Source organism: Drosophila albomicans, chromosome 2R, assembly GCF_009650485.2.
Source record: "Drosophila albomicans strain 15112-1751.03 chromosome 2R, ASM965048v2, whole genome shotgun sequence".
NCBI classification, from domain to species: domain Eukaryota; kingdom Metazoa; phylum Arthropoda; class Insecta; order Diptera; family Drosophilidae; genus Drosophila; species Drosophila albomicans.
In genome coordinates, this window is record NC_047631.2 from 8,062,912 (window position 1) to 8,075,367 (window position 12,456).

The window sequence follows — 12,456 nt, forward strand, 5'->3', positions numbered from 1 at the left end:
ATATTTACAGTATTCTCAGATACAAAAATAATAATAAGTATAATAATAGTTTATCATTCTGAAAATGAAAACAACATATTGTTCGTAGAAAATGCAAAACTGGAACTCAGATTTGAGTAAATCGTAGAAGAATTTAAGCTTATTTTAAGAATGTAGTATGACATGTTTTTTAGGAATCTATTAGATCTTAGGGAAAAATAGTCAATAAACTTTTGTTTTGCACCAGTATTGACTCCATAGAAAGTCCTTCCCTTTCCTTCCTTAATAAGTTGCATTGCAACACCTTAAAAGTAAAATGAAATTGTTTGACATAGGCAAAGGTGAACTGACTTTTAGATATATTGAATGAACTCTATTTACCTTTAGTTTCCCTTAGGCACCACCAATTTTGCTTTAATCAAAACATGAACTTTACTCTAATATAATATTAGTTTTGCGCTGTAATTGTTTAATTCTTATTCTACAAACTGGTTATGGTCAATATTCTAATTTTATTTTCTAACCTTTTTTCCCCCTTTGAAACACAAACGTTCCACACACTGTTTACCCCGTTTTTACCTGTCACACACAAATACACACCTTACATAATTACTAACCAAAACTTAATATGGGAAGCAGCTTCCCGAATCCCCCACCGAAATGCTGTTCCCCCCTTATATAGCGCAACCTTGCCAGTTCGCCTGCTGTCGCCCCACATCGATCTCTGTGCCACGCTACAATGCGATGCGACCAAGGCGCAATTCATTCACGCTTCTGCCCCTAAATGATTGCACGCTAACACCGCCACCACGCCCCCCGCCCATTGGCTATGAGTCCTACATGCAGCAGCAGCAGCAACATAAGCGACAGCAGCAGCAACAGTTGCTCACGCGCAATCGGCAATCGCTTACCATGGTGCCCATTCTGAAGCCCGCCTCCTCGATGCCAGGCAGCAATGGTCAGCTGCTCGACGGAGGCGGCATCGATAGCGTGCCAGCTGATGAGGAGGTCAACTCCCAGTATCACAGCTCACAACCCAATCTGCTGACCACCAGCAGCAATAGCAGCAGCTATCTGTATCACACCAGCAATGCTGGTCGAGCAGGCTATCGAAGCACGCCGGCAGCTGCCTCGACGTGTGCGGGTCGACGTGCTGTCTCCATTGAGCGCCGCACTACGCCGTACTATTACCACGAGCTCTTGCAGAAGAATGTCTTTGACTCGAGTCTGAATCTGCTGCAGGACAAGGAGAAGAACAGCAATGCCAAGCTAGAGGCAGCTGTCTCCTCTTCCACGTCCAATGCCAAGCAGGTGTTGAAGCCGCAGCAGCGATTGGCCTATGGCAGCAGTTATGCATCCACCAATGATCTGCTGGGCAATGGGAATAACAGCAGCAGCGCTGGCACTTTGGTCGATGGTGATGATGATGTTGCTGGTGGGCTGGAGGAGGCGGGCTTTAGGGGCAATGCGACTAGATCTTTGAACCTGGCCTTTAATAATCTATCCAATCAGATTGCCAACTTGAATAACATGAGCAATAACCACAGCAATAGTAACAGCAACAACAACCATAATAACAATGCTGACTCCAACAACAATGTGGGCCAAAGCAACGAATGCATTGCATGAGAATCAAAGTTAATTTAGTCCGTAAAGTAATTGTGCATGAGTTTCGTAGTTGTTGTCACTAAACAATCACAAAGTGCTTCGACATGAATGTATGTGTGTATCTGTATATATCTATGTTTAATGCATGTAATTATAACCCGAAGTAGTTCAATCGCCACTCGCCACTCGTTACTCGTTAGATTTACAAAATTAACGAGAGCCGTTGCGAGTGGTAATCACATAAATTTAATCCCTACATATTTACATTCTTAACTTAAGTCTCGGCAGAGAATAAAGTATTCTTTGCTATATCATATACCATATACCAAAATATTTGATATCAAGTTGCTAACTAAATGTTTATCGTTTTCATTTGTTTCTTTTATTTACATACAACCAATAAATACAAATCCAAATACAAAATTACAAAAAACAAAAAAAAAAAAAAAAAAAAAAACAAATACATCATCATGGTCATTTCCCGCTTAATCATCCCGTAAACTCGATGCATAATCCCAAATAAAATCCTGCAAACACGAATCAACGAATAACCGAATACTCGTACAATACTCAACAATTGTCCTCGTCCAAAACTAAACAAAAACAATATAATTATGAAAATATCTTGTGTTCGTCCACACACACACACACATATACAATATTTATTATGCTTGGCAATCGAACGTCAATCAATCATTCAAATTGTTATGTTTCATCAACGTTTATTGTTGCTGTTTTACGTTTACAACAAAAATGAAAAACCCACTTTAAAAAAAAAAAACAAAAAAATACAAAAACCGTTGATTGCTATTTTCCGATAATCGAATAAAATCCAAATTGCTCGCGCGCTAAACTTATCGCTAAAAATAAACAAACAAACGAACTAAACTTGCCTCTGCTCCTAATAACGCACCCATAACAACAAACAAACGAACGAACCCCATAACAGCCGGTCGAATCCCTCTCCGATGATTTCCTTTTCCCCATGACCACATCCCGATTATCGTATGCATCAAGTCCCGAGTCAGACTTGGAGCTAAGTCCCGGGCCATCCGCATCATTGTCGCTTGGCAATTTGCCGCAATTGGTTAAAGCGAGCTCAGATCCATCGATTGCCACTAACCAGGATAACTTGGATAGGGATAGAGACATAATTGGTGAAGGACTACCACCTCCATATACGGTAAGAGGTCCAAAGAAAACAAACAAACAAATAAACAAACAGAACTCAACCGATTCATATCGCGAAACTCAAGAGCATGCGCCCTACTAAACATCATTCCATGCTCAGGCCATAAAACTATTTCATTACCGATCATCACCGATCACAATTTGTGCTAATCTATTTCGCTACCCTTAACTCCACACCCGATATATGCACCACACAGGTACCCTACGATCATGCTGTCCAACCGCCGCCAAATCGACGACAGACCCTCGACTCCAGCAAGTACAGCATCTACGGCACCAATGTGCCCCAACAGCAACAGCAGCAACAGCAACAGCAGCAGGCTCATCCAGCCATCGATCCCTCAACTGGCGCCCCACGACCACAGTCCCTCTACGGCATCAATGCCCCGGACCTGCCACCTCGCATCGATCGTCAGTCGAAGCCAGGCGATATGCCGCTCAATACCTCAGGCACTTCATCGCGCAACGGCAGTTCGGGCGGAACCTTGGGTCGCAGTGCTCAGGAGCGACTCTTTGGCAAGGCTGTGCTACAGGATGATGTCCAGGCCGAGTATGTGACCCGCAACACGTTGGTCGGTGCCGGAGGCGACACCATCGAGCGTCAGCAGCAGCAACAGGCCTCCCTCGATCGACAGGCTCGCATGAACGCAGCCATGGGCAGCCCGGCGCAGCACAAGACGAACGGCAACGGAGCTGCCGTCTCCTCCTACGACAGTGTCTCCAGCTACGACTCGTACAACAACTCACAGCTGGCCATGCAGAATCTGGGCCGACTGGGACCCAACGCCCCCGATGATCTCAAATCAGTGCCAAATGCAAGGTAAATGTCATATGTTTAACAATTTTGAATCTTCATGTTGAAACTCTATCAAAATTAAAACAAGAACTTCAATTTTCTTATTAAAACCGAAAAGTCTTGCTTTAAAATCTCTGTTTAGTCATTATCGCTAATCTTTTAAAGTGAAATTATAGTTTATTATACCTTTAGTGCACTCACTCATATTCTTATACTCACACTTATCATTATTCTAGTGGTCGCCCTCTGCCTCCCGTGGGACAGTCTATGGACTATGGTCGATCCGCTCCGCACGATCAACGCGCCTTCGCGGCAGCCAATGATCTGAACCGCCAAAGCAGCCCCGGCAGACCGCTCTACCACGACATGAATGCGTCCCGTAACATAGGTAAGTCTCTCGATAAGAGTCCATCTCTTTGATAGTGATTAATCATTCGACTCTTTGCAGATCCACGCAACGGCACGCCACAACGTCCCTCGAATTTGGGACTGGATAGCAGTCCACGCAAACCATTGGTGGAAACGAAAACCGATTATGGCAAATATAGGTATGTTTTAGAGTAGCAAGAATTCTAGTTTCTAGTTAATCTCTGTCTGTCGTTTAATCGTACGTGAAAGCATAAATTGAACTCATACTTTCTCTTTCTCTTACGTTTTGCCATTTCAAAAAAAAAATTGAATGCATGCATTTTCGAACGTTTCGTAAATATTCAAAAATACTTTTGTCGATATTGTCGCTTTGCCCTGTTCTTGCCGTCCATTTAGACGCTACCATTTGCATAATCCCCATGCTCGTCACTTGCATTTGCAATTCACCCCACGATCCCAAACAGCCTCTAGCAGCCTGCAGCTCAACAGTCTGGCCCGACTGAATGCCATGGATGCATCTGGCAAGGGTTTGGGCTACTGGAGTCGACGTCCAATTCCCGCACCGCGTTTGCTGCCAAGTATCTCGGCTTATGATACGCTCGTCTAAAGTGATCGAAACGAATAATTTACCCCACGATATTGCACTAGAAATCTTCCAGAATCTTGTCAAATTCACAGTTAATGTTGTGTGATTATAAGTTTACACTTTCTGCCTGCATTCGTCATACTTTTTTATGAACTCCTCCCCTACATCGCATACCCTGTAAATAGATTCAGTCTCATTGTCCCGATGTCTAATGTGCAATAAACGATAAATGTTTGCAAAATGATTAGAATTGTGTTGTGCTTTGTCAGTGATTCATTCGAGTACTCATCTTTATTCACACATTTCCTTATAATTATGTCTACGTTTCTTTTTATCTCTTTCTCGCTTTTGTTTTGTGCCCATCAACACCACATGTTTTGTACGCTCTCTCTCACACAATCCACCCACAAACATTACACCACCAAAACACCACAATCGCAACATCGCACCACAATTGCAGTCGCAACAATTCCGTTTCACAAGCGGACTACAGCAAGCTGCCGAAGAATGTGCCCAATGTGAATAATGGAAACCAAGTGCCCATGAATGGCAGCGCAACGCCCAGCAGCAATGGCAGCGGTCCCTTCAAGCCGGTGCCGCCGCCCAAGCCCAAGAACTATCGTCCGCCGGTGCAAAGCGGCGGCAGCAGTGGCAGCGGTGGCACCACCCCCTGGGAAAATGGGGTAAGTATTTATATAAGTATAATCGTCACAGCCGATACTAATTAATTTCAACTCAACCTCGACTATTTGCAGGATTCGGGCTCGCCGCGTTCACCCAATGGCTTTTATTATCCGCCAACGCCTTCGCACCATCATTATGGTCAACAGTCGTCAGCGCCCGGCTCGCCACATCAAGGGCAGGCCAATGGCCACATGCAACAACAGCAGCAGCCCACTTATGGCGCCAGCAATGGCAACTATGGCCAGGCACCGCCACAGCAGCAACAACAGCAGCAGCAGCAACAGTATCCAGCTGCCAATGGCTACAACGGCAACAGTCATCACTACAATGGAGGTAGTGGCACAGGACCCTACATAGCACCACATCGGGGCATGCCACCGGCAATAGGTAAGTTGCAATGAAGTTAATTATAATTAATAATAACTGAAAAAACTCAACTATGAGAGTTACCAACTACGAATAGAAGCTAAACAATTCAAAAACGGTATTATATATATCAAATATACTGTATAAATATACCAAAAGCAAATTAAATAATCGAAGAAGTATTTTAGCAATAACGATATACAAATATTATGGTATTTGATTTCAAATATTGCAAAAAATACTTTAATATACATAATAATATAATTTAAGGAATAACGATATACCATTATATTCAAAATATACCATAGCGTCAAATGGTTTTTTTTTTAAATATTTCGAATAAATATACAAAAAATACTTAAATATAGTCACATTTTCAAATATTTTTTATAAACTTTAAAAATAAAAACTAATAACAAATCTTATTCCACATGTAAACAAATATATATTTTGATTTACACTAATTAATTATTTTTTTTTTATAATATTTAAAGAACAATTTATAATAATTGAAAATAAGATTTATTTTTGACAAAAAAAAATGTTTGCCTTATATTTTTATTTTGAATATTGTAATTACATTACACACTAATCTTTCGATTGTTCCTCAGGTAATCTGCCACCACATACTCCAGAGCGACATGCCCTCGATTTGGCTGGCAGTCGGGAGCAACGTGGCTCCGCCTTTGAGTTGTATCGCAAGCCGCAGATCGGCGCCGCCGTGGGGCACCATCACAACATGAGGTAAGTGCAACATCTTCAGTACAACTTCGAACACATCCCAAAACAATGAAAACCCAACCGAGTCACAAATATACTCTTCACATCAACCAAAATGAGGAGCTCTGCAGCTTCTTCCCAGATGTATGTATGTGTGTGTGTGAGAGTGTGCTTGTATGTGTATGTGTGTGTCTATTATGTCAGTCTGGAGACAAATCCTCTATACACCTCTAAGTACTCTGTACTCTCCTGTCCAAGCTCCACATTTGTGTTAACGAAAAATGTTTTAATTTTTGTTAATTGTTAATATTAAAATACATTGTGTACAATCGTTCAATCAATCCGAGACAGTCAGTCAATCAATCAATCATGCTGCCAATGCCAATTCATTCATGCGGTTGCTGGTCATTTTATTGTTTAATGCAATTACAATTACAATTACAATTACAATCATAATTGGAAAGCAATTTTTTCACAAAACGCACAAAATAAATCGCATATGGAAATAAATCAATAAATACAAATCGAATCAATTCGTATTGATTTAATTTAGAAACGCATAAATATTTATTGTATTTTGCAATAACCAAAATTATTAACCAAAATGCTTAAAGATGAACATTTAAGATTGTTGTCAAGTCAGTTGCGCGGTACTTTTGCTCAAATTGATAAAACGAATGAAAAAATTATTTAAAAAAAAAAAAAACATAATAATAATAACGAAAATAAAACATTTTTCGGGTTAACTTTTATACAATTTTTTTTGCCATAGTTTTCCACTTTCTCGAATCTCTCTCTCTACTTTACAAAATGCTGATTCTGAAACTGTTTACTCTAGAGTTTCAATAATAATCGATGGTTTTGGGATATAATTAAAAAAAAAAACAAAACAAACAGAAAAATATAATTACGCTTACAACTAACAAATGAAAGAATAAACAATCATAACTAATTGACTTTTAGTATTCTCATAAATGTTGCTTGAAATTAAATACTCAAACTCTGGTAAATGGTATTTATTATTATCTACAATTTGGTTATTTTGCAAAATCTAATAAGTATTTACTACATTTTGATATGCGCTTGTGTGTTTTTTGCGAAAGATTTGCCGACATTTGCGAACATTTTTAATGACCTTTTTTCGGCTGAATATCTGAAATCTGTCTTCTCTTATTGAGCCCCCACTTGTATAGCTTGTTTGTCAGGTTTCAGCACCGAAAACGATTTATCCCTTTACCCTATAAAAACAAACCATCTGCTAATCCACAACAATCCATAAAAAAACTCTAGCGAAATGGAGCCATACGATGAGCGTTACGACGATTATTATGCCATGCCACCACCAGCTGCACCTCCACCAGGTCATCATCCCTATTCACATCCGCATCCGCATCCACAGCAAATGCAGCGCTCCCGCTCCGCGCCTCGCTATCCCAATGAGCGGCCACCACATGTCCAAGATCCCAACTACTACAATCACTATGCCACCAATAGTCGAGGCTATAGAGGCGCCCACGTGCCGCCCCATGAACAGTATTACGATGAGCACGGCCGGGAGATGGCGTTGCCGCCGCCTCTGCCGCCGCACAAGAAGAAGAAGTCGGTGCTGAAGAGTCCGCTGACAGCGCTCAAGAATGCGCTGATCAAGACAACGCGTCCGCTGCGACGCATGAACAGCATGGTGGAGCCGGAACGAAAGCCGAAAGGACTGCGACGCCAGCAATCGATGCTGGAGCGTGGCGTTCAGCGTCCCTATTATCCCGATGAGTATCCCACTTACCCGGCTGGCTTTGAGAATCGTCCGCCGCCACCGCCGCCCTCGGATCCCTATTACGGCAACTATGCGCCGCAGCAGGAGATGATGAACAGCACGTATCAGAATCTCGAGAGCGAGGACATCTATGGCAACATTGGTGGCACAGTGGGGCGCATGCCACAACCCCCAGCAGACAACGGATATGCTGGATACGAATACGATCTGTATGCGAATCGCGCCTGCATCGATCTGGAGCGTCGTCAGGCGGAAGCAGCAGCAGCTGCTGCAGCTGGAGGAGCACGCAATGGACGACGAATCGTGCGACGTCATAGCACCACAACAGCCGATCGCAATGGAGCCGCTGGCCGACGTCCCATGCCACATGGCTACGGACCACAGCAGCAGCAACAGCAGCACCAGCAGCAGGATATTTACCAAACACGCCAGAGCGCATATATGCTGCCCGAGCAGCGACGTGCGCCGAGCTCGGAGGTGATGACACGTCGTCGCTTCTACCCAGGCGCAGCGAACGAGCAGGGCGAGGAGCTGGCAGAACCAGTTTATCAGTCGCGTCGTGAGATGCAACGCGAGATGCAACGCAATCATCTGTATCAATCGAAACGCGAGAATGCAGGAACGCATCATTCAGGGCAAGCGGGACATGGAACGCGAACTGAGCGCCCAGAGCAGTAGTCAATCGGAGCGCAGTGACGATCGCTCTGAACGCTCCAATTCCAACTCGAACTCGAACTCCGATTCCAATTACCAGACGCGACGAGAGGCAACGCGCACTCAGTTGCGCGATCAAATCTATCAGACGCGTCGCGAGGCGCTGGACAGCATGGCGGAGCCGATCTATGTGTCCAAGCGGGACATGGGAAGGCCGGCGCCCATCTACGAGACGCGCGAGGAGAGCATACTGCAATCGCGCGAGAACGAAACGGACGAGAAGAAGGAGAAAGAGTGCAAGACCGAGCAGGTGCAGGTAGAGATCAACACACAGCCCGAGGAGTTGCACGAAAGCACGCTGAGTCGCTCGGATTTGCAGAAGTCCTCGGACACGGTTATTGAGAATACGGTCAGTGCTGCGGCAGCAACCGCTGGCCAAGCACCGCTGGTGCAAAGTGAAATCGAGGACTTGGACGAGGAGGAGCAAAATGCTACTGAAAGTTCCGCTGATGTCACCGAGCAGCCAACGGCCATTGAGAACCACAACAACAACAGGCACAACGAGGCCATGTTGGCCAGCGAGACGGCACAAAATGTGTCGGACGATGTGTTCGAGGCCAACGATGTGGTCACTCCGCTCTCGCCACGCGCCAATCGTGCACCATTCCACATCTCCAACATCCTGAAGCGCACAGCGCCACCTCCGAGTTCCCCGATGGGCGACAGCAGCACCTCGATTGAGACGCAGTACACCTCGCAGGCCAGTCTCCCAGTTGGGCCACCCAATGCCACCAGTACACCCTTCAGCAGCAACATGTCGCTGCCCATTGCGGGTCCAGTTCCCACTTCCGCTGCCTCCGCTGCAGGTCCATTCCCCACTGTGCCACGCGAGCCGAGCACGACGCGCGGCGTCTTTGACTCCAGCGGCGGCACGTTGGCCGACAAGCTGTGGCACGTCTCGCTGCAGATACCGGCGGGCGCCATTCCGGCCGGAGTCCGTCAGGAGATTTACTTTACGGTCAGCGATCCCCGCATGGGACAAGCAGTTGGTGGACCGCCTCTGGACATGGAAAATGGTTGGTCTAACTACTACTTTCTACCCTCGTATTTGCTCGTATTGTGCTCGTATTATATACTATGCGTATTGTGCCACCTCCACTACCACCTTACAACCTTGCCACCTTGCAACAGCAACAAAAAAGAAAAACAACAAACCCCATAAACAAAAAGCAGCAACTTTTATCTTTTTAACTAAAGCAAATTCACAAGCTCCTATTTTGGATTGCAACTCTTTTTGAATGCAATTTTTTGTTTTAATTTTTATTTTAATGTATTTTGTGCACTAATCTATTAAGTTAACAGTAGAAGTTACTTTTCTGTATTTACTTATTGTAGCTTTTACTATTTAGCTGGTTTTTCTCTATTAATCTATTGGCTCTGCATGTTTTTACTACTCATAACTAAGCTAAAAGGTGGCAGAAAATATTTTTAAATATAACTTTAATTTGATGAGAATCAAAGAACTAGTATAAGTGTATATTTGAAACAACTAAAATTATTATATTCATTTTTTAATATATTAACAGCTTTCATATTACTTCCAACTACGCTTTTCACAATCTGCTAAATTCATTCATTAAAAACTTATTTAACTGCATGCAGTTTTCTACTTGAAAGCTTGAGATAAATACTCTCAGCAATCAAATTATTGTTTGAATGATAAAATGTAATGCATTACTTTCGTTTATCGTTTTACCTATACTATCTTTTGCTATCTGATCCTTTTATCTGACTATGGAAAACATAACACTTGAGCAACACCAAAATTTACATTTATTATTATGCTATTCTAAAAACAATTACACTACACCACAACACCTGCAAGAAATCGAAAAAACAAAATATTTGAAAACCCGTTTTACTAAATATTCCCATTCTATTATCATTTCGACAACAGGTGAAACTATGCTCTCGCCACTCGTGATGTGTGGTCCACAGGGCCTTGAGTTTCTGGTGCCGGTGACACTCAATATACCGCATTGTGCCGGACGCACCGCATCGCTGGGCCTGGCACTGAAGGCCACCGACAGTGAGAAGAACCTGCACACCGAGTGGGACAACATCGATCTGCCCAGCAATGCGGCTGCTCACACGGTGTCCGTCAAGGTGGATCACTTCTAGGCAGTACTACAGTTACATAGTTTTATATAGAACGTTAATCATTCTCACATTCACACTCACATACACACTCATAAACATTGACGAACCCAGAATTATAATCATTAACAAATTGTAAATAATATCATGATATTAATCGTAAGTCAAGAATTCCACGACAAGACACGAGAGATGAGCACAACAAAATAACTGAAACTTAGGCATTGCTTATAAAAAAAATAAAACGAAATCATTTTATTTAGTATTGTTTGTTAATTGTGCCTTTGCTTCGTATAAGGATTATACATTTATATTGATACGAACGAGCGAATATTGATGGACGATTCGAAAAGCAACATAATGAAAACTGTGTAAAAAAAAAAACTGTTTAGCATTTAGTTTTATAAACAAATTGTATATTTTAAAGAAAATTATTTACATATTATTACTTCATATGTATTTTACAATTTTTTACATAATTTTAATCCAATTTTAATGAGCGACTTGGCAATTTGCACTTTGCTTTTAATCCCGCTTGGATTGCATTGAAAATGTTGATGATGTGCAAATTTTGTATACAAAATTATGCATACGTATATAACCTTATAAAATATGATACTACATTTAGTCTATTGAAGCGCCTATATAGCAAACGATATAATTATTATTATAACTCTATATATACACACTTTTTGTAATAAAAACGAAAGATAAACATATAGAAAGCTTGGGAAATAAATAAAGGAGCAACATGAATTATACGCAATTGAAGTTTTGAATTTAAAACAAATCATCCCTAAAATATTCTGGATTATATATTGCGAAACTTATTATAGACGAAACATAAAAATCGAAATTAATATGGTGAAGTGAAAAACAGTAAGTACTTAATTTAATAACAAAATAGAACCCTTTAAAATTGTCTTTATCATAGTGAAGAAATAAACAAAACTTATTTAAATTTTCCTCCATGATTTTCACTGTTAGAATCTTATTTGATGTTCTTGAAAGCGAATTATTTTTATATTTTTTATTTAAGAACTATGACTATCAATTTTCATTGAATTGATTTTTCCATGGAAAACTAGCTACAATAGTATTTCAAATATCATGGATGCCTTGATCACATTAAGGACTATCATGATGTACTTTGTTTGGTTTGGTTCGTTTTAATGCTGATTATGAAACCAAAAAATCCTTAATCCTTCTTGTTCTTGAGGAAATTTGTTGTAACTCAGCAAGATCCATTCTGAACCTGAGGCTTTATATACAAGAATTATTAAAAAAAAACCAAAGAACTTTCCGTTCATGCTAGTGCTTTTCAAGTTATCCTGGACTGAGCGATTTTTAACTGTCGTAGTCAAATTTTGATTTTTTCATTGAATTCCAATCGATAGAGATGATTCTGATCAACCTCGAGAGCTTTTAAAATTCTGCCCCTAAAAGTAGGCATCAAAGGCTTAATTGCTTCGCACAAAATATTAAATACTTGCTCATCAATCAGTCAATCAATAGCAAAGTTTATCGTTTCGAAAATCATCTTTATAAAATGTAGACAAATATGTGAAATATATT

General features: G+C 41.6%; 1 protein-coding gene across 1 annotated transcript in view; it reads left to right on the forward strand.

The window, feature by feature from the left end:
• The window catches only part of LOC117574503 (tight junction protein ZO-1), a 45,698-nt gene extending 34,056 nt beyond the window's left edge, over positions 1 to 11,642 (forward strand). The window contains 10 exon segments of the mRNA XM_034258349.2: positions 2,537 to 2,770; positions 2,976 to 3,598; positions 3,811 to 3,962; positions 4,023 to 4,122; positions 4,990 to 5,212; positions 5,285 to 5,600; positions 6,191 to 6,323; positions 7,590 to 8,682; positions 8,684 to 9,800; positions 10,682 to 11,642. Of these exon segments, the coding sequence (XP_034114240.2) occupies positions 2,537 to 2,770; positions 2,976 to 3,598; positions 3,811 to 3,962; positions 4,023 to 4,122; positions 4,990 to 5,212; positions 5,285 to 5,600; positions 6,191 to 6,323; positions 7,590 to 8,682; positions 8,684 to 9,800; positions 10,682 to 10,905 (4,215 nt within the window). The 3' untranslated portion in view covers positions 10,906 to 11,642.
• Positions 11,643 to 12,456: the final 814 nt, after the last annotated feature.